The 23,117-nt window shown below is 40.9% G+C and overlaps 4 protein-coding genes across 4 annotated transcripts; 1 reads left to right on the top strand and 3 right to left on the bottom strand.

Moving 5' to 3' along the window:
* Positions 1 to 13,050: 13,050 nt before the first annotated feature.
* PpBr36_10610 (uncharacterized protein) lies at positions 13,051 to 13,344 on the bottom strand (the record flags this gene model as incomplete). Its single annotated transcript, XM_029897721.1, has 1 exon — positions 13,051 to 13,344. The coding sequence occupies one exon, from the start codon at positions 13,342 to 13,344 to the stop codon at positions 13,051 to 13,053; it is 294 nt and encodes a 97-aa protein (XP_029744060.1).
* Positions 13,345 to 14,048: 704 nt separating this feature from the next.
* Positions 14,049 to 19,012, bottom strand: PpBr36_10609 (uncharacterized protein; the record flags this gene model as incomplete). The annotated part of the gene is made up of 3 exons (XM_029897720.1): positions 14,049 to 15,914; positions 15,986 to 18,900; positions 18,979 to 19,012. 3 exons carry the CDS (start codon positions 19,010 to 19,012, stop codon positions 14,049 to 14,051), a joined length of 4,815 nt encoding a protein of 1,604 aa, XP_029743950.1.
* Positions 19,013 to 19,514: 502 nt separating this feature from the next.
* PpBr36_10608 (uncharacterized protein) lies at positions 19,515 to 20,834 on the top strand (the record flags this gene model as incomplete). The annotated part of the gene is made up of 3 exons (XM_029897719.1): positions 19,515 to 19,665; positions 19,746 to 19,814; positions 19,873 to 20,834. 3 exons carry the CDS (start codon positions 19,515 to 19,517, stop codon positions 20,832 to 20,834), a joined length of 1,182 nt encoding a protein of 393 aa, XP_029743951.1.
* A 161-nt stretch (positions 20,835 to 20,995) lies between these two features.
* Positions 20,996 to 22,897, bottom strand: PpBr36_10607 (uncharacterized protein; the record flags this gene model as incomplete). Its single annotated transcript, XM_029897718.1, has 3 exons — positions 20,996 to 21,183; positions 21,290 to 22,308; positions 22,731 to 22,897. Coding segments are annotated over 3 exons (1,374 nt in total), but the record flags the coding sequence as incomplete, so codon positions are not given.
* Positions 22,898 to 23,117: the final 220 nt, after the last annotated feature.

Raw genomic sequence — 23,117 nt, 5'->3', positions numbered from 1 at the left:
CGAATTTTATTTTCGCCTGGTTTTAATATTCGTATCAAATATTCCTAAATAATTTAACGAACAGGATTTGGTGGAAAAAACGTCAGTTTTTATTTTAACGTTGGGTCCAGTTTATATTAATTATTAATACCAGGAGCAAAATAGTGGCCGTAATACGTTCATTAATTATATTAATTGTACATATTTGCTTTATTTCGATTTTACTATTATAAATTAGGGGTTTATAGTTAAATTTATAAAATAAGTTAAAAATAGCGATAAATTTTACGACGAAACCGCGACCGCGCGGGTTATCGGGGCCCGAATAAGCAATTTTAGCTTTTGGGTTATTAAACGCCGGGAAACCAATAAACCGTTTGAAAAAAGCATTTTTAGTAATAATAACGCCGACTTTTTGGCGGTCGTTATTCCGTTTTTTTCATTTATCGATTTTGGTTTTAATTACGATAAATTGATATTCGATTCGTTAAAAAAACCCTGCATACTTATTTCAAAAAAGGATGAGGAGGAGGACGATTCGGTCCCTGGATCGTTTCCCGCGACCCCAGCTCGGAAAATGAGGCGTGGCGTTAATAAACCCATTTTTAAAAAAATATTTAACGTTGCCAAACGTTTTCGTTTTTTTTAATCGGTTTGGGTTTTTTATTTTGTTTTTTTTTGGGGTTTGGTGTTAGGAAATTGGGGGTTTTGTATATATAATATTGTAGCAGTTATATCTATTAAAATCCGGTTTAATGGATTTATTATTCGTGGTTAATGGGGTATTATAATAACGGTTATTACCAAGATTTTTTTGCTGGATTTATAATTGGCGGTGGATGGAGGATAAAGTTTATTTGGGTAAGGAAAATGGATAGGAAACCGGTTGTTTATACGGAGGATTTTGGAGGAAATTATACCTCGTTTTTTATTTTAAACCAAATTTACAATTGGTATTTGTTTGTTTGTATTTACTGGTTTTGCGGACGCTGTTTTACCTCCGTTATTCGCGGGTAAAGTTACCGTTATTCGTCCATTAACTCCTTTTTATAATAAAACGATTTTCGCTTTTACCCGTTTTAGTTTGCGTAATTTGCCTTTTATTATTTTAAATTTTATGCGCCTTTTTCGTCGGATTTTTCGTATATTCCGTCCAGCAAATCTCTTTCGGTGTTAATTATACCACTAATATTTAAACCGCTTATCCGGTTGTATCCCTCCTTTGGATTTGCCTTTATTTTTTTAATATCCGCCTAAAATAACACGCTGTTAAGGCGTACGATTTTTTAATTAAATACCTCCAATTTGTCGCCCATTAGCTTTTTTAAACCCAAATATAATAAATTAGGGCCGTCGAAATCGAAATTGGGTAATGTTTCGGCCTTTTCGCTTCCCCAACCATTTTGGAATAATAAATACGTATAATGGATTATGTTTTGGTTGGTTGATATTATGTGGTATTTGCCATTAATGCGTGTACGGGCGATGTTTTCCAATATTTTGCGCACCGTAATTGCGATTGGCCCCATCGCTGCACAATTTAGAAATGTTTTTCGCAAATTTTGCGTGGAATTGCGGTTGTTTTTAATATTTATAGCGAAACCTTTATTAATATGTTTAATTGTTAAATTTGCCGGTTTGAATCCATTCCCGGCCGTGGTATATTTTACGAACGCTAATTTTAAAATCCCGGTGCGCAACTGTTAATTTATAACCTCTGGTCGTAATAACTAGGTTAAATATCATATTTTAGGGTTATAGTTTTTTGTTTTATAACCGTAGAAAAATAGGACTAATTGCGGTATTATAGTTTCCAATACGCCGTAATTTCTTTGGTGGAACGCGTTTATTATTATTTATAAAAGGTTAATTATTTGCAAATAACGGCGTTGCGTGCGGAAGGCGATATTAATTTTATATTTTATATTTGATAATCCAATACCTATTAAACCGTTAATATAATTAGCGAATATATTGTCGTAAATACGGTTTACCACGGAAATATATATATTATATGGTATATCGGTAAAAGCCTTTTCCAGGGCGTTTTTAAAAATCTAATCCCTGTCCAATAATCCGTTTTGGATTAAAATAACAATTATAATATATAAAATACGGGACCGGAATGCATTTTGTAAAAGCCGTAAAACGTGGTAAAACTCCTTTTTATTTTTTTAAAGCTGGTTATATTTCCCTAACCCTTTTATATTTATAAATATAATGGGGGCGTAATATTGCTATAATTGGTTTATAAAATTGAATTCGATATAGAAAAACGCTGGTACGGGTAATGTATATTATTTTTTGTTAAAGGGTTGGGATAATTCGATATAAATTCCTTAAATAGTACGGATATATAACGTTGTTTTTTAATTCCTATAAACGAGGAGCAGGACGGAAAAATAGTCGAAATGGTCGGGTAGCAGGTTTAAAAAACGTTTAAAAAGGATTTCGTAAATTTGGATAATTCCTGCGTATTTCCCTTCGTTTTCGGTAATAGCGGGGGTTTGGATAAAGTAAAAGGTTAATATAATTTGTGCGAGGGTAGGGTATTGTGGGATTGCTCCAGGCGTATGTGGGCGGTTGGGGAATAAAAAGCCACAAATTTGGTGCATTATATAATATTTGGCGTTTTCGTAATAGGTGTCCGGATATTGTAAAAAGGCGGGCGTTTGCAACCATTTTTAGCGGAAAAGTACGGTGGCGTAGCATTGGAATTGCGTATATCGTTCAAATTTTGGCGTTAATATAAGGAGATACGATGTTAAATTTTGCATTCGGTTACGTTTTCCATATCTAAAATCCTGTACCTTATCCAAAAAGTTGAAATTATTATATACGAAAAATAGTGTTGGGTTACGAGCGATTTTTTTAAATTGGTTTATATGTTAATATATATATATATATATAAATATATATATATATATATATATGTACAAAATTATTATTGCTGTTCGCGGTAAAAGCTAAATATAAATATAGATATTATTAATAACGTATTCGGGCAACGGCGATAAATTGTTGGGTTTACCGTTTAATAGTTTTATAAAATAAATATATTCTAAACCCGGATAATATATTTACAATACGTCGTGGAATTCCATTATTTATAAAGTATAATGCGAATGCGTGTAACAAATAATTGCTTTTTTGGGGGAAATATCCGTGGGTTAAAATCGCCAATATAAATATAACGCGTTGGTTTTTTAACGTTGGGGGGTTTGTGGTTTTTAAAAAGGTATTTGGTTCCAGGTGTACCACGTTCGAAATTTGTAACAATGGATAAAACGGGCGGTGGCCCCGGGAATATAATAATAATAAAAATATAAATTTGTATAATATTGGCGTTTTGGACGGGATTTCCTGGGTGCACGTGTCGAATATTTGTTTAAATTAATCCATATCGTTCACGTTTTTGGCGGAACAATCCTTTATTCCCGAAAATTGGAAATTTGTGGGCTCGAACCGGTTAAAAAGGCGTAAATATTATATTAATTGTTGCAATTCCCTGCGCAAAAGGTCGGTTTTAATAGGCGCAGGAAATTTATTATTAAAACGGTATTCGACTTTATTAGCGCGTAAACGTTTTCGGATTTAAGGGTTTCGTAATGCTTTTTTAAAAAAAAGTATTCGCGATAGGGCAGGTCGGGTAATTTCGTAAAAGTTTACCGCTATTACCCAAACGTGGATAAATTGCGTAAAATTGGTGCGTCGGTAACGGTTACGCCAAAATTTAATAATATTGCGAATAAATTTGGTTTTGGGGTTTATTTCCGTTTCGAATTCGGATTCCCTCGGTAATTGCTTTTAATCGATTAAAAAGGGTTTAAATTCCCATTTATTTTCGAATATAGGATTGGGCGATAATAATTGGGATAACGATAAAAACGAAAATAATTGCGATATCGATGGAGGTAATAAGGTTAGGTCGGACGTAAAATATTGGGTTACAGGTTGCGCGGATGGGAATACTTTTTCGGGTGTATTTATTAATATTATTAGAAATATGTTTTCCATTGTTGGATTCGGGTTTTATTTGGTTTAATGGTATATCGAATAAAGGTTAATATGTGTAAATATATGGTATAATGGTAGAATTTTTTTATTTTTTTGTGTGTCGGGGGGAATGGTGGTTGGCGATATCGCAGCATTGGGTGTTTTGTTGGTAATACCGCTATAAACGGCGAAATGCGACAAGATGTCCTCAGACTAGAACGAGCGCGATTTTTTCGGCCAATGTAATTGGTCGAAAAGCCATGTGGCTGAAAGGTACATGGAGCGCTCGGTCCCCACTGCGAAGCAGGGGGGTCTAGTCTAAGCACTGAGATTATGTGACTGACCTGCCGACCTATTGAGCCCAACGGCCTATTGTGCTTATGCATGCACAGAGAATCTGCGACCACAACGGGATTCGAACCCACGCACTTTAACAACGTATATATAATATAGATTATGGTATGTGCATTATACCATTAAGCTAAATTATATATGACGTATTTGTTTTATTGTTGAACCTATGAACAAAGACGTGATATATAAAGCTTTGTGTGTATAAACGCGTATACGTTTTATTTGTTATTTATTTATTTATTCGATCCAGGGTGACTAATAAAATTAGCCCGTGCTAGCCGTTATAAGATAATGCAGGGTAGCTAATATAATAAGCCCTGCGCTAGCCATGTTCACATATCCCTTCCAGGGCCCGTAGGTATTGATTTCGTACGTTTACGGGGTTAATTTGCACGTTAGTATTCGCTAATTCAGCTACTAATAAGCTAAAACGGTTGTTAAATTCAGGTATTAATCTTTTAAATTTCGAAAGATTTAGGGCGTGGAATTCCCGATATAGTGAATCTCGACTAATTTCGGGTGCAACGGAGTAGTTATTTTCCAGGGTTTTATAAGCCGTTACAGGGTTGGAATGCCATGCAATGGATTTTAAAAGTTTTTTGGTTAAGCTGTTTTTTATAATAAATAATAGGATTAATTGTTCGCATTCCGGTAAAGTATAACCAATTTTAAAGTTGGAAATAAATTCCGCTGCTTTTATAACCTTAAATTGTATTATGAACGCCTGTTTCCACAAATTGTAATTGCTAACCCCTACTAATTTACAATTTTCGGGGAAGGAAAATACCCGTTTCGATAGTTTTTTACCTATCCCGTCACCTAAAATTAGGTTACCAGGTGGATTAGGGGGTGCGGTAGCGGGTTTGTTTTCCGAATTACCATTAAAGTTAGTGGAATTACCGCTTTTTAGGGTTAACAGGGCAGTTAATTGTTAAATTGTCCTTTGAAATTAATCCATTTGCGTAATTAACGCTTTTAATTGCAGGTTTTAGGCCTGTAATTTAACGGTTAAAACTTCGTTTGGGCTGGGTTCAGGCCCCCTATCTGTTGGAATTGGGCCTGGAAGGCCCGCAATAGGGCTGTTTTCCATTGTAAAATAGCCTGAATTATAATTGCAATTCGCTAATTTATAATTATAATTAACTAACCTAATTGCCTAAGGGTAAATACCATATTTAAATTAGGATTTGCTATACCGTTTGCCTTTTAACGGGTATAGGTTTGTAATTGCTAATTACAGGGCTTATTGCTATTTTCAGTTGTTAAAATCCACTAAAATACAGGGTTGGAATCCCTGAAATCCCCAATTAATGGGTGCCCTGGTATTTGTACTAATCCAGGTGCACGTAACGAGTTCAATTGGTTAAATGGGTGCAGGGTATATTGCAGGGTATCGTGCAGGATAAACTGACCATTAACGTAATTCCGCTAATGGGTTTGTGGGCTATTGTAAACCCTACTAAACGCACTAGGATTTAATGGGCTATTAGCCAACTAATACAGGGGTTTTTGGCCCTAATTCGCTAACGTGAACCCTATTAAAAGTTTAAACCAATTACAGTAGCGTGCACGATCCACAAAAACCATACCAAATATTTTGGATTTGCAATGCAAGCGATCGCTGCAGTACCTAAAAAGGCCTGAGTCGAACGTTAATTTTTAGCGATCCCCACTGTAAATACAGGGGGTTAAGTGTTTAATTAGCGCCCAAAACCAACAATTTTGCACAAAAACAGCAATATCTTCGTCAATATGCGTGCTGTAAAAATGCGACAATAACCAAAATAAAGCTTAAATTTCAGGCTTTCCAGCTTTTCAAAATGCAGTTTAGTGCACAAGTTAGAACCTTTCCGGGCTTATAACCTGTTAACAATATGGGTTGCTAACAGGGGGTTAGGTATTAGCTTAGGTGCGGCGTGGTGCTAATTGCATTGTAAAAACCTGTAATTACAGGGTTTATATGCACTAAATTTATTAATTTTGGGATTAATAAATTTAATTCATTGGTGGGTGAAACTTTGCTTTATCTCCCTTACATACTCTCCGACATCGAAATGGGGGTCCGCACCCCGCAAAAGGTTCCGGTACCGCACACGATTTTCCGAAAAGTTATTTTATATGCGTTGTTAAAAAAACACCCTTATTTCCATACAAACCATTTTTAAGTTCCCACTGATTTGCTGATTTGGTGAAAATTTTAACCCGGTATAGGGTAGCTAATTCGTAAATGCAGGGTGGGTATTAAACCCGGTACAGGGTGAAACCCCATTCGCTGACTTTAAATCGCAACTCCTGCAACACACAAAATATAACAGAAAATCTGACAACCTCAGCAGCCCCACTTCGGCACTATCTATTGTGGCTTATATACAAATAAAAGTGGACCCATTACATGCTAAATAACGCATATACTTAACAATACCACCTGCCCTTAATCCGTTCATGGCGGTACTGTTTTTTCGATTTCTTTTAATATTATTTTCGATTTTTAACCCAATCTTAGAATTTCTGCACGTGGAGGGTCGTATATATATATTTACCGTTATATTAAATCTTGGTTTAGAACCCGCACTATATAAACCATTAACAAAGCGGATAGGTAAAGTAAACACACTTTTATATATAATTTACAATCGAAACTCGTTTATATTTTTACCAATTTTTACGATAATAAAACCAGAGTTAGAGGGACTAGAAAACGTATATAAACAAACATCCGCGCTGGATTAAACTTATAGTATCTGCTCTAAACAATCTTTTAATTAAGGAAATGCTAAATATATTTTTTATCTATCTTTTGCTTTATTTAATTAGTTTTACATTATTCTATTTTGCAGCCAAATCTTATGCAATTTCCACGTGGGGGATGGCATTCTTATACTTAATATAATATTCCAATTTAGTATATATATATCGAATTATATAAGCCGCTCAATAAGCGGATAGGTAAGATGTATATAATCTTACATATAATTTATAATCGAAACGCTTTTATATTTCTACCAATTTTTATAACAATAAAACCGAAATTTCAGGGATTGAATGAAATATATAAAGCAACGTCAACGTGAAATCTGAATTGTAATACCCATTTATATTATTTGTTTATAAAAGGAAATGTTAAATTTGGGCTATTTTTCTATTTTTTGCCATATTTAATTAAATAGAATTTGTAAAAATGAAGTTGATTAACGATTATATACAAAATTTTAACGAAATGCGAATATTAAAATTTCTTTTCTTTAAAATTATTTGCGTAAAATATTCAGCTTTTCGACAAATTAATAAATAATATAAAAATATTAATAAAAGCGTTATTTTAACCTATAATTGCATGCACTGTGTTATCTTAAGTCCGCTTCCGTCATAAATATTTGTACTTGGCTTCATAGCAATATTATATACTATTATTTAGAATAATAATTAAAATATAATAGTAAAATACAAGTTTTATTAAATATTGAAATTTTGTTCCAAACAAATTAGATATGAGGACGGGGTTTTCAGTTCCAAAATTCTAAAGGTCCATTTATTCAAACGCAGATTATCTCATATTTTTATAATTTTTATTTAATATTTTATTCGAATATTTAATCGCATATTGTAATGATATTGTTTTTTCCTTTTTTTGCTATTATATTTCAAATACAATATGTTAATTATACCGTAATTCAATTGGCTACGCCTATAAAAAATGCAACTAATTGCATTTAACGTGCGCTCGTAGGGCGTTTATAAAGCCTATTAATAATATAATATATATAACCACTATAAACGGCGAAATGCGACAAATTATCGTTGCTGGTACCGCCATGAACGGCGAAATGCGACAAGATGTCCTCAGACTAGAACGAGCGCGATTTTTTCGGCCAATGTAATTAGTCGAAAAGCCATGTGGCGGAAAGGTACATGGAGCGCTCGGTCCCCACTGCGAAGCAGGGGGGTCTAGTCTAAGCACTGAGACTAAATTCACCTGAATATATTATGCTCTATTCATTGTGCAACACAAATTAATCTGCTTATTATATTAATTCTGGTATATATATATATATATATATATTCGCCCCTCGCGCGATAAATATACGCCTAATTTTGCAGGAATTGTGCGAAATAGTATTCATTATTCTCATTTTCGTCCTCGTCGTTAGCCTCATTTATATCGTCGTGCGGCTGCGGCCTGTCTACTTCCCAATTTATGAAAAATTAATTAAAACTTTCGTATTCCTTGCCCAATATATCGCACGTTTGGTAATATCTTTGGCGTACGTCTTCCCTTTCCTTTTTGGTATATTTACACAATCGACAATTTTACTTTTTATATATAAAATAAATATTTGTGTTTTTATCCTAATATCTGTTTATATTCCCCATCGTGCGGAAGCTAACCTTTGGGCCTGGTAACCTAACGTACACCTTTTTTATCCCGCTTTATTTATATTTTAGTGCGTACGCGCGTCCTTTTAGTTTTTCCTCATTGCGGTAATATCGTTTATTTGTAAAATTGGCGTCCTGCGGTCCTTTATTTAACAGTTATTACCTGCCAACTCGGTTTTATACCATTTAAAATAACGCACGCAGGTTAAAAAATAGTGTTTCGTACGTCCCTTTCTATATTATTAATGCGTTTTCGAATTCCGGCACTTTTCGGCATATTTGTACGATTGTTGTATACAATTGGCGTTTTCCTTAGTATTCGTCGCCCAATATTCGTTATACGAACCTAAATTTGTGCAGCAGCAGTTCCAGCAATTTTGAATTACCTTTATTTACGTTTTCCTCTTTTATACGTGCGAACGTGGTAATTATCCAATTTATATAATATTATACATAGTTTAATTCCGTGTTAAAATATTTATCCAATATATTGTATATTCCGTCCTATCGCGTATTTAACCCGGAAAAATTGATCCAATAATCGCGCGTGCGGTCTGTTAAAATTTTGAAGAAAATGGCGTGGTATTAGTTAATAATAATCCTTTTTTATTGTACGTTTAAACGAAAATTCTGGTTCTATCCAGGAATATATTATACGGTTTTCCTATATAATTATTCGCTGTTTTCCATATCTCAATAAAACGGTTTACCATTATAAAATCTATAAATTCGTTTATTATTAATCGCACGCTGAGTAATTCATATTTGGGTATTCCTGGCCTTTAATTTATCGTACGTTGGCTTTCGCTATTCCTTCCATAGTAAAGGAATTGTGGATAAATATAAATTTCGTACGTTAATCTGTTTCCCGGTATAGTTAAAATCCCCATTCCTAAATCGTGCGCGCCTACTATATTTGGGACAAAATTTGGCGTATTCCTAATACGTATCCGTTTTGCAATATAGTTTCCTTATTTATCGTATTTAATTAATAAATATACGGTTTATTAGGGAATAAATATTGTTACCGTACGTTAACCTTCCTTTTTTATTTTTCGTTAGCTTATTTATTTAGTTAATTATCCTCGTCCCTGAAAAGCCGTACGAATTGATCGTTAATCCTTGTTCCTGGGATAGGTCCGTATATTATGTCTAACAAATCGACGTACGTTTTACGGATTTCGCGCGTTATTTGGTCGAATTGGTAATTTGTCCAACTTTTAAAAAAATTTTAATATCGGTCGCGCAATTATTCTTTAAAATTATATATTGCCGCACCTTGGGTTTTGCGTTTATTAACCAGGGTTTCGTAATAACTTTGCATAAAATATATAACGGCCATTTTGGGGTCCAATAATTGCTAAAGGTTAGGCGGTGGTTAATCCTATACGTGCGGGTCGATATATTTTAACCATTATATATTGCTAATCCAGTTCGTTTCGATTATTTTGGTCCAAACAGGTGTGCGTAATAGTTTCGCTATAAACAACTATTATTTTTCGAACTTATAATTATTTTCGTCGCGCGTATTTGGTGCATTATTTATTATTACCATTTTTGCAATTATTACTCGTTTGGATGGAAATTATATAATCGTCGTAGTCTCAGGGCTCATCCCTGAAGCCCAGAGCTCCACAATTGATCCACTTCGTTCCATTTCGTGGCTCAATTGCGGTTTTGCAATGTATTTGTGGGTCTCTCCAAAACAGCCTTTAGTTTAAGTCTAAGGACAATTTGTCGATTTTCGCCGTTTATGGCGGTATTCTCGGCCTTTTTTCGACCGACAGTCCTTTATTATTCCACAACCACGCAAAATATTGAAAAAAGAAAATATCGTTAAAAATAGCGTTTAATACCGCTATGAGCAGCGATTTAATTTATTTTTTTATTTGTTATAACGGCCGAATTCGATACCACCTGCCCTTAATCCGTTTATGGCGGTACTGTTTTTTCGATTTTCTTTTCGATTTTCGATTTTTTTTAATATTATTTTTGATTTTTAACCAAATTTTAATTTTTGCACGTGGAGGGTTATATATATATATCGTTATAATAAATTTTGGTGCATATACCGTATTATATAAACTGTTAAATAGGCGGATAGGCAAAGTATATATTTTTTATATATAATTTACAATCGAAACTCGTTTATATTTTTACTAATATTAACAATAATGAAACCAAAACTTCAGAGATTCGATGACGTATATAAACAAACGTCCATGTGTGTTTGAAATTATAATACTCGCTTTAAAAAGTCTTTTGTATAAAGAAGTGCTAAATATATATTTTTAATCGATTTTTTGCTTTATTTAATTAATTGTATATTATTTTACTTTGCGCCCAAATTTGATGCATTTGGTACGTGGGGGATGGTAAATATATACATAATATAATATTCCAATTTGGTATATAAATCGAGTTATATAAGCCGTAAAACAGGCGAATAGGTAACATGTATGTAATTTTATATATAATTTACAATCGAAACGCTTTTATATTTTTACCAGTTTTTACAATAATTAAACCAAACTTTCAGGGATTGAATCAAATATAAATATACGAACGTTGATGTGAAGTCCAATTTGTAATACCTACTTATATTATTTTTATATAAAAGGAAATGTTAAATATATGCTTTTCTTCTATTTTTTGCTTTATTTAATTAAATTAAGTTTATAAATAGGGTTAGTACAAAATGAGGATACTAAAATTTCATTTTATTTTAAAGTTATTTGCGTAAAATATTCAGTTTTTTGAAAACTTAATAAATAATATAAAAGTACTAATAAAAGTTTTGTTTTAAACGTTAATTGCATGTACTTTGTAGTTTTAAATCCGCTTAATCATCAATAATAATACTTGGTTTTGAACCGATATTATATATTATTATTCAAAACAATAATTAAATATAATAATAAAATACAAATGTAACTAAACATTGAAATTTCTTTCCAAATAAATTAAATATAAGGACGCGGTTTTCGATACCAAATTTCCTTAGCTCCAACTAATTTAATGCAGGTTATTTCATATTCATATAATTTTTATTTAATATGTTATTCGAATATTAATTGCATACCGTAGTTATACTGTCTTTTTATGCTATTATATTTCGAATATAATATATTAATCATACCGCTGTTCAATTGGTTACGCGTATAAAGAATGCAATTTATTATATTTAACGTGCGGTCGCAGGGCGTTTATAAGGCTTTTTATAATATTATATATACCCGTTATAAACGGCGAAATGCGACAAATTATCGTTGCTAGTACCGCCATAAACGGTGAAATGCGACAAGATGTCCTCAGACTAGAACGAGCGCGATCTTTTCGGCCAATGTAATTGGTCGAAAAGCCATGTGGCTAAAAGGTATATGGAGCGCTCGGTCCCCATTGCGAATCAGGGGGGTCTAGTCTGAGCACTGAGACTAATAAAAGAGTAATTTAATCAAATATTATAAGCCAGATTCTACGTGGACGTTTCCTTTCATACGTAACCCAATCCCTGAAACCTTGGTCTTGGTATGTTTAAAATTGGTTAAAATATAAAAGCGTTTCAATTGTGAATTTTATATTACAATATATATACTTTATCCATCCCTTTATTTAACTGTTTATATAATACGGTATATTTACCAAAATTTCAATATCGTCATATACACGTATACCATTCTTCACGTGCAAAAGTTTGAAAATTTGGTCAAAAAACAAAAATATTACGAAAACAAATCGAAAATCCAAAAAAAATCGAAAAAACAATATCGCCATAAGCGGATTAGAGGCAAATGTTATCCAATTCAGCCATTATAATAAATAAAAATGATAATTAAATCGTTATTACTAACGGTACTAAATACCATATCCATTGTGCAACCCGTTTATTTTTACGACTTTTATTTATTTTTTTATAACGGAATATTGGTCGCCGAGTGGACGAAAATACCGCTATAAACGGCGAAAATCGACAAATTGTCCTTAGACTTAAACTAAAGGCTTTTTTGGAGAGACCCACAAATACATTGCAAAACCGCAATTGAGCCACGAAATGGAACGAAGTGGATCAATTGTGGAGCTCTGGGCTTCAGGGATAAGCCCCGAGACTAGGAAAATTCAGCTTTTACGTCAGGCACCGTCACTGGTACACTTCGGGACAAGGTAGGAGAGCATAGTAAAATTTTCTATGAAAAAGAGTGTAACTTAGAGTTTGTAAGAGTAAATAAACAACGCACGCTGAGACGGCAGGTAGCAAAAGTCTCTCTATATCGTCTACCAAATGCACCGTCCTCGTGTGCGCTCCAACCCTTTCACCTTTCCATCCCCTGTCTTAATTCTTCTATCCAACTAATTGGCCTTCTTAATGGCGATAGGGCGGGGCCAGGCATCAGAAGGATGAGCCTTGCCGTAGTGCTCGGCGTATTCTTGCACGGACGGGAATGCACTTTCCGGGCATCTCGGGCATCTGACCGTCTCCTTGGGCCGGTTAACATTGGCCTCGTTGCCAGAACCAGGCTCCGTACGGGCCTGGGACTGTCCCCCCTCGCCAGGCTGAGCGGCATCGGCGGCAGCTGGGGTAGGCAAGGCGGAAGCGCCGGCGGCCAGCAGGCCCAAGAGCTGGACAATCTTGAAAATGTGCATTTTTGTTTTGAAAAAGGAAAGGAAAGATAACAAAATAAAAGAGGGGCTGTGGGTGAAACAAAAAGAAGATATAAATTGCTAATGGATTGCAAACCAGAGGTTGAATATCTATATTGTTAAAAAAGGATGGTGTGAAAATAAAAGTCTGGACCCAAGGGCAGAAGGCAAAGCACAACCTATATATATATATACATTTCTTTGTAACCCCAAAATAGCACCAGGCCCTGCAACCTCTACCTCCCCAGCTGAGGTCGACGGGCTAAACCCCAGACTGGGCAATGTCAACAATGAGTTGCTGCCGCCTCAAAATCAGCATATAGGTTCTCCAAAGACGCCAAAATGTATCTTGTTTGCATAGCCTTGTTCCGGCTAATAGACTTTGGAAAGAAAAGAATCTCCTGCATTAATTCGATAGATTTCCAACTTGAACCACTGAACTTACTTGTAGATAGTAAATCGCGGAGAAAACTCTCCAGTGTCAATTCTATAGGTTTCCAAGGCGGTCAAGGAATGCCTGGACTGCATAACATGATGACAATGTTAATTCATGCATGTACTTTGCAAAGCAAGTTATAGACTCTGCTTTGTCAATTCTATAATGCGTCGAGTCTAGAAAGTTTCTTCGGTGATTCCGACAGCCGGGAACATGCTATTTATTACTGCAACTGCACCTAAAAAAAAAAAAAAAAAAAAAAAAATGTATATTAAATATTTCCCAAAACTAAGGGGCCTCCCCCAGGCCCACTCGCATCCAAACTTAGAGTAACACTATGGCGGTCTGCGATCACATGAATTGCTTCTCCCAAATTTTTAAAGTCCGTCTCAAAAGTAGTCCCTCTTTCGACTGTAGTACCGGCAGTTTGGACATCCCCTTCTCGCGAGGCGGTTGTGCCAGTAGCAAAGCTTCGTACCTCCCGAATCTCAACGCTAGGGAATGGAAGCCAGCCCTCGCGCAGCGGTACAAGCAGCAAGGCGATGTCAGCCTCCGTGTCGGGTGTAGAGCATGCCCCGAGCGAATACGCTAACTTCTCATCTGTTGTCGCATCCTCATCCAGTCCCGGTATGACAAAGTGGCCCTTGCGTCGCCCACCGATCAACCAAGTGTCTTGAGGAGCAGTGACCTCGTAGCTGAACTCGATTGCGTCCCTTGAAGGTGGTGAAGTAGCTTCTTTCTCTGCGTCTCCTGTGTCCCATATCCTTGACCACTTGAGGTGCAGGTTGGACGGGATCAACTCGTTCACTTTCCACGTCTCTTGCGGCATCCTGTGGGTCCGTCCACCGTCGCTAGTTGCATTACTGGAATTCGGAACGAGCTGAATATCCGCTGTGTGTACGATGCTGATTGAGGGAATGTCAACAGGAATCAGTATGCATGAAAGGTCTTGGGTCTGGTCTGCCGATGAGGTCAAAACAAGCCTGGGGTGCTGGACTTGCCAATCCCTAATGACCGATGCAAGCTTGGATGCGATCTGGCATCCGTTTGCAAGGCCGATTTGCGCTGTCAACCGCGTTTCCCATGGTACATTGGCAAGAAAGGCGGTCGAGACAAAACCAGACATGACGGTCTGCTCAAGGTCACAAGATGCAAGAGGTGCCGTTCTAATGTGAGCTAGCACGATGCCAGTCACCAGTCGGGAGTATATCGAGAGCAGCTTCCCCAAAGCCTCGTCTGACTCAAAGGCCCTCATAAGGGAAGCCTCCACGAGGCTTTCGATCTCATCTTGCACCACGGTGTATGTAAGTTTGAGGTACATAGTTTTGCTTGTACCTTTCCCCGTGGCTGTGGATCCACGTTTCCGCACCATCTTGTACAGTAAACTGGCAGGTTGTTCTGGGAAAACAGTGATGGGATACGTGTCGTTCCTCGAAGGAGGCGGGGTGCCACCAAGGTCTGCCGAGAACAGGTCCGACTCCAACAGTTCACTAGCAAACAGTCTCAAAGGGCTCGCGCTCGCCGTTGTAACCGTAAAGCGGGAGAAGAGGGCGTTGTGCTTGAAAACATCTTGCACGTTGACACCAAGGGCCAAGGAAATGCTGATAGACGGGGTTTTCGCAAACAAGTGTACCGGCCCATCTTCCTTGGTGGTGTACATCACCTCGACTCTGACTGCGATGGCGGGCACATCTTGCTCGACCGTGTAGGGAAAACGAAGTCGGACAGTTGAACACTTCTCCAGTTCTCCGAGGTGAAACAATCCAGCTTCTGGTGGTTCCAGTCTTGTTTCTTTCTTGCCGTTGACAAGTGTCCCATCGGACACAAGTAGCCTCAAACCTCCTGTGGCAGCCTTGACACGGACGTCACACGTCCGTGTCCTGTTCCAACCGGTGGTGAGTTCGATTTCAAGAGAGCTGTTCTTGTCAAGCCGGATCTGCTTCGCAGGCAGCAGGCGAATATCCAAGGACCCCGCTCTCTGGAAGATGCTCAATTTGGAGCTGATCACAACCTCCGGATGCGCGGTGCCCCTGATTCCCTTGTGAGTCTTGAAAGCCGGATCCCTTTCGAGGTGAAACTGAAGCTTGCCACTACGCAGCAGGATTTGTTCAATCTCGTATTCACCGGCGACAGCTACCTGTAGTAGGGGGGAAATGCATAATGTTAGTAAAGCAGTACCCACAGTCAGTGGATACAAGACGCACTTACATTGCACGTTAGCTCTACTTTGTTTCTGCCCGGTTTGATACAAACTGGAGAAGGATTCGCAAGCGAGATGTATTTCAGTCCGCTTGTATCATTGCATCGCAGCTTGACTTGAACTTGGTCTAGTTCCAGGTCATCGACGAGTAGACTTTGCATAGCCAGGCATATCGAGAAGCTGTCTTGCATATCATTGTAGGCCGGGGCGCCATCAAAGGTAACCTCAGAGAAGAAATCGCGCAAGGGAACCAGGACATCGTGCGTCAACTCTTTAGTGATCTGGAGCACACTGGGAAGGAATCCCCTGATCGCAGTGCTTTCTGGATATCTGGTGGGTTTGGCTTTGTGGATTGCTTTTCCGGTTCGGCGATGCTGGAGACGTTCGTGCTCTGCCATCGCTGCTTTGGATAAGAGCTTCAAAGTGACCTTAACGTAGTCTTCTTGATGGCCAAGCTCTTCGAGACATTTGCAGTACATAACTAATAGCGAGAGCTCGAGGAGAGACCACCCTCTTTCTCCAAAGAAAGGGATCGTGTCCATGAAGTACTTGGCTGCCTCGTGGAACTCTCCCAAGTGGAACTTGAGAACTGCCATATCAATCATATTTGCTTTGACTGAGTTGAAATGGCTTGCGACTACATAGTGGCGAAGCGCCTTGAGAGTCAGTGTCTCGTACAGTCGATAGAAGTCGTCTTTACTGTCAAGTGCTGTCCATAGGAGCCGCGTGCCTAATCCGAATAAAGAAGGGGACGCCTGTACTGGCGGAGTCGGTGTCTGCTTGATCGATGTGTTGCTACCCTCGTCGTCCAGGTTTATGTCTTCCATGCCGTCAATTTCGGGATCCCCTACCAGTGGAACAGAATCCCAGCCGTCACTCCATCCCCATTTCTTTCCGCATTCCTCAAGGATGTTTCTCGAGAGAGTAAAAAGCTCTGCACGCCTAGCCGCAAGCTCTTCTAGACCAGCCTTGAGAAACTGTGTGTGTACGTGGCCTGCCTCGTGTGTAACTTGCGCAATCCCTGCACCTTGTTGTGCGTGTGCTCCAAAAGCTCCATGCAAGGAAGAGCTTCTCACCGGATTTACCATGGTCTTGGGCTCCGGGATCTTGGCTTTCAGCTCCTTGCTATCATGGTCGGCTACACTTGGTTCTGGTATTGGCAACGCCTTGGTGGATGTTTGCGCAAGGATCTGTTGAGCAGCAGAGAATGCAAAGGAAGAAACTATGTTGTCAACAACCTCGACCAAACGAGGAGACGGATATGTTTTGTCAGACGAGGACGACTCCTCCCCTGTTTTGTTCATTCCACCAAGGGCCGCAAGCAAGTCCTGACGCATCACCGTTGAAACAGAAGGAATAAACTCTAATGTCCTCCGACAGACTTCAGCCAGCATGGAGAGATTTTCTGCATCATTATGTTGCCTGTTATCCACAAGAGCCGGCGTCCGGGGTGCTACTCCATGAAGTAGGTATTCCTGCTGTTCCCTTGTCTTGGCAAGGAGTTCTTCCCTAGTCGCAGTAGCGTTGCCCAGGCGGAAGAGCAGGGCTATTTGGCGGGCGAATATATAGCACCTGAAATCAAACACAGATACGTTGTTCGCGAGGATGAGCTCACGGTAGGGTTTCTTGTTTGCACTAATGAGGACATCATGGTCGAAGGAATCCGGCATAGCATTCGTTCCTGCTGCACCCACTCCTTGACTCGCTTTTGTATTGGGATTGCCAGCTTGCAGATCGACTGGCAGCTCGTTGTCGTCGTCAGGGTCCATGCTCTCGTTGCTCGCTGCTGCTAACGCTCTCTGTGCCATAATCTTCAACTCTTCGGTGTATGGGAGCAGCGATCCCCCATGTGTCTCTGCGACCTGGGTTCCAGCCTGGCCGTGAATTATTGCGTCAAGCCCGACGCTGAGCTCATCGTAGCCAACCAGGGCATCTTCTACCAGACCAACACTCTCAAAACCCCGGGCCAGTCCCTCCTTGAGGATGAAGAAGGTGCAAAAATTCCATCCTGGTAGGTTGCGCTGTGCATCCTTCTCCTTAATATCCTCCTCGTATTGGCTGACGCGCATGTCGAACGATGACAAGATCCACGCCTTCATCTTGCCGATGAGATCCGCCCAAGCATTCTCGACATCTTGCGAAGTCTCTGTGTAGCCAGTAGGCACTGCTGGCACGACGCGTGGGAGAATGTCATAAGGTACGTCGTTGATTCCAATGCGGATTTGGGCAACTCTGTCCACAGGGCCCTTGGTTGTGTTGAAATCGGTCATCAACTTCTCGAGCAAGGTTGTGGAACTACCCCTCCAGCGTGAGGCAACCTTGGCGTCGGCAACGTCACTTTTGCCCGTGATTCTCGGCTGGGTGGCCGCGACGGTATTGGGGATGACCACATGAACGATGAGCCATTCGAAGGCATCATGGTTCTCGGCTTTGCTGGCCTTTTTGCTGCTTTGTGGGGGCGTGTTCTGCTTGAGCCAGTCGCGTATCTCGGAGCGCGTTTGCGCTTTGTACGAATCGTTGTCGTCGCATCGCACCAGGAGGATCTTTAGATATGGTGTTCGTCGGAGTCCGGGGATCTGATGGCGTCGCTCCCTTCCAGGCGGTGGAGGCGCCGTGGCTAGCGGGTCGGCATGGTCTCCTGAGGCTGGGAGACTGCCAGGGGTCTGGGTTTGGAAGCCATCGTGGTTATCGTGTGCTGAGGGTTCGAAGGCGTGTTTTGGTTGCGGAGAAGCTACTGGGGAAAGAGTGGCAGTGGCTGTAGTACCAGAAGCAGTTCCGCCGGCAGGGACAAGGTCGACGTGGAGGGTGTTGATGGATCGCGGGGGCCCGGCGTGCGATTTCCAATTGAGATTGCGTAGAGGCAGCAACGGCAGTAATCCCGGCGCGATGAGTTTGTAAACATCATGGGGATCGAAATACTCGACTGGGTACGGCACGACACTCAAAGTGTTAGATTTCGGATTGGCAGTGGGCCTTCTTTTCGAGGTCAATCTTTACATACCCGTAACTTTCGAGGTCGAGTACTGTTGGTCCATGTTGAATGACCGTGTTCAAACCCCGAGCTGTTATCATTGAGCCACCTCGGCCAGCCGGTGATGGTCTCTTTAGTCTAGTCGCTGTTTAGACGAGAAGTACCTATATATATGCCTTGCTGGGTCGATTGTACAAGGCACTATAATCCATCACCTTGGCGCAGCTCGTTGGCGCGGGTACTTTCGCGTTGGCCTCGAGTAGAATGCCGCCTTTTGCAGTCGTGCGAGCTTAAGCTTGAGCTCGACAAAGGTGGATCTCCCGTATATGTCAGCATTGGCGTGCCATCGCTGCGATGGGGACAAAGTGGGGCTTGTGTTTTTTCCCCTTCGATCACGACGAAAGCGGGGTGGCAATAGCTGTGGCGTCGAACTTGTATCTACAATCTCTCAAAGTCTTTGGAGAAGAAGCTTCTCTCACATTGATTTTCATAGCGCTTAACTTACTTTAAAAGCTTCTTTTTTTGGATGGGGACTTAGACCACTTTCATATCCCGTTGTCAAAAAAATGACCAGTTTGCAAGCAATCCGATACTCGGGCGGAGCAACACCGAAGCTTGAGGTCCTTGACCAGCTTCGGCTTCCCCACGAAAACCACTATGACGACATTTCGACAAGCGAGGAGGCGTTTGACTGCATAAAGTCTATGAGAGTTCGAGGTAATATAACTCGTCTTGGTTATATTCTGCAGGTAGTATGCATTTGGCTTAGTTCACGGTTAAACTTACTTCTGTAATAGGAGCCCCAGCCATAGCCATCGTGGCCGCCTTGGCTCTTGCTGTTGAGCTGCAGCTTGCGAATTCTTCAAGTAAGCCACCTGATGTTCCAATTTGTTGCGCAAACCCAAGTGACTAAACCTCTGCAAGCCAACCGAACCCCTAATGAGTTCATCGCCTTCATCGACGCAAAACTCGATTATCTCAAAGGCAGCCGTCCTACAGCTGTGGACTTGAGCAACGCAATCACGCTGCTCAAAAACTCCATCCGCCAAGTAGACTTGGCAGCCACCAAAGCAAATGAGAACATCCTTGCCGCGTATGTTCAGGCCGCTGAGAACATACTCGCCAAAGATCTCCAAAGCAACATCTCTATTGGATCATTTGGTGCCGCATGGCTCGAGTCTCAGTTGGATGTAACCTCCGACCGCAAAGTCTCTGTGTTGACACACTGCAACACCGGCTCCTTGGCGACGTCTGGCCATGGCACCGCCCTGGGTATCATTCGCTCCCTCCAGGAGAGGAAGACGCTTCACCATGCGTTTTGCACTGAGACCCGGCCTTATAATCAGGGCAGCAGGTTGACTGCGTTTGAGCTCGTGTATGAGGGCATCCCCAGCACACTGGTCACCGATTCCATGGCCGCAGCCCTTTTCGCGCTGAAGAAAGAAGAGTTCAACATCGGGGCTGTCATCGTCGGTGCGGACCGTGTAGTGCGCAACGGCGACACTGCTAACAAGGTGGGCACCTACGGGCTTGCCGTCCTGGCTCGTCACCATGGGATTAAGTTTGTTGTGGCAGCGCCTACAACCAGCATAGACCTCGAAACGACGACGGGCGCGGGCATCAAGATTGAGGAAAGAAGAAAGGAAGAGTTGACGCAAATCTCTGGTGCTCTTGTCGACCAAGACGGCAAAGTCGATCCTTCCAAGACTTTAAGGGTTGCGACGGCGGACCAGCAGATAGATGTCTGGAATCCTGCATTCGACGTCACTCCTCACGACTTGATCGACGCGATTGTGACAGAGAAAGGAGTGGTAGTGAAACAGGATGGCAAGTTCGATTTTAGCCAAGTTATGGCGGAAACTTGGGCAAAGGTTATGAGAGAATGAGGGTCAAATTCGGCGTAGGGATTGGTACAGTGTATATATATTTTGGGATTATGGGTACATGGATTCATGATTTCATGGGATCAATTGTACGCAAGGATTTGGGAAAATGGGCAACATGTTGCTGAGAATTTCCTGATTCCAACTTCTTTTTTTTTTGTTCCTCAAGTACTCAAATCGTGTAAAATGATCTTCTGATATGCCTTGACAGCACTTTCAAGGTCACCCACGGTAAGTTCTTCATCGTCGGAGTGTGCGACCAAAATGCTACCTGGCCCATACAGATATCTCGTGTGGTTACCCTTAAGGTTTGGGATATCTGTGCCATAGTTAACTATAGTCGTCTGAAAACCTACAATAATGAAACACTATCAATACTGGTAATTTGGCTTGGATTAAACAGGGAAACTTGCCTTCGATGCTGCAGTCGCAAGTTGCGACGCCGTACCCGAGCCCACATTCGATACTGAGATGGTCTGCGTTTTCTTCTGCCAGTATTGTCTCGATTTTATTGCGAACAACAACATGGCCTGAATCTTCTGGGCCAATTGCTACGCGCGCTGAGATGTTGGACTGGGCAAATTCTGGAATCACGTTGAATGCAATACCGCCAGCGAGGGTACCCACGTTGATAGTAGTGTTGCCAAACTTGTCGCTGCTCCCAAGGTCGGTATCAAGTATTCTCACCAAAGCTCGCATCAGTATCTCATTGGCACTTTCGCCCAACCAAGGGTAGCCAGAGTGCCCTGCTTTGCCGCTGGCGGTGATGGTACAGGCTATAATGCCCTTGTGGCCACATGCAAGTTTGTTTTCTGTGGGTTCTCCGAAGATGACCGACTCGAATCCATGAAATGGTTTGCCTGGGTCCTCCAAAAAGTCGGAAAAACGCTTCATCCCTGCGCCATCCACTTCCTCACCGACGACGTACAAAAGCATCACATCCTCCGGACGAATGAGCTTTCTGTGGACAAGTTCTTCCACGGCGATGATCTGTGATGCCACACTGCCCTTAGCATCCGCACTGCCGCGTCCGCGAATTATCGTCTCCTCCGTAACGTCTGATGGGTCGGCATCGATGGAATAAGGAATGTAGGGTGGCACCACATCAATATGCGAGGTTATGAGCAGACGAGGGTTCCAGGTTGTGCTACTGTGAGTTGTGGACGGACGAGCGAGGATATTGAAGCGCCTGGGCTTGTGACTGTGGGCCTGGGCGTCCTCCACCATGGAGAGGTTTTGCTGTTTTACATCGAACCCGCGACTTTGCAGGTAGTGAGAGAGGAAAGTCCCTACTTCAGCTTCGTGTCCCGTTGTGGATGATATCTCAACAAGAGAGCGATGCAAATCGAGAAGCCGTGAGCGATAAGGAGGAATGTCCGATTGGATGTTGAGAGGCTGCTGACTATCTAGCTTGAGATCATGATTTAATAATGTTGGGCCGGACGAATCTTGCGTCGGATTCCCGATTTGTTGTAAGCTTTTCGCTTGGAACAATAGAAGCGACCACATTAGGAAAAGGAGTAACGTTGTATCCATGTCAGAAAATTGTTAGGTCTGTACGTCTTTTTATTTTTATGTTTATTTTTAATAAAGTATGTATTTTGGGGTGTTTCTCAGCAGACCCAGTTTGNNGGGGGGGGGCGGTTAAGATTGTTATACCACAACACATGGCCAAGATGGGATTTGTTGGCTGCTGTTGGTGAAAGAAGTACCTGGGGGTGTTCTCTACTTGCCCGGGGTGATTAGGTGAGACATGAACATCGGCATTACGTAACCCAAGTGACAGGAGTTCAGGACCCACATGCGGAGCATCCCAATTAACGGATTCATCTCCATTGCATCAAATGCCGTTCGACCTTCCGCCCTGCGACTTTGCGCACGCACCCTCAACTTCCATACCAAGGCAGGAACGAAAAATACCAAACCACTTGCTGTGGAGGTTTGTTATAAACAACATCTGCTCTACCCAAAGCAGGCGATGCGAGCGATTTCAATTCAGCCCAAGTTGTCAACCCAGTCGTCACGTTGAGCCCCGTTCCCGCCGCCGCAAAGCCAGGACCGATACGCTATTGGACGCCACGATTCGCCCGGCGAGTGTCGCGACGGAGGCCATTCATACCGTCTCGCCAACAGCCCAATTGTCACGCTGTCCATCATATGCTCCCAGCAGACATCATAAGTCACAATAAGGGCTAGAGCCGGGCCAGTCTTGTCACCCTGCGACCGTCCTCCGTCTACCTCGAGACGATACAAAACACGTCGAGCTACATGCCTAAGTCGAAGAGT

Source organism: Pyricularia pennisetigena, assembly GCF_004337985.1.
Source record: "Pyricularia pennisetigena strain Br36 chromosome Unknown Pyricularia_pennisetigena_Br36_Scf_10, whole genome shotgun sequence".
NCBI classification, from domain to species: domain Eukaryota; kingdom Fungi; phylum Ascomycota; class Sordariomycetes; order Magnaporthales; family Pyriculariaceae; genus Pyricularia; species Pyricularia pennisetigena.
This window is presented reverse-complemented; position numbering and strand designations above follow the sequence as displayed.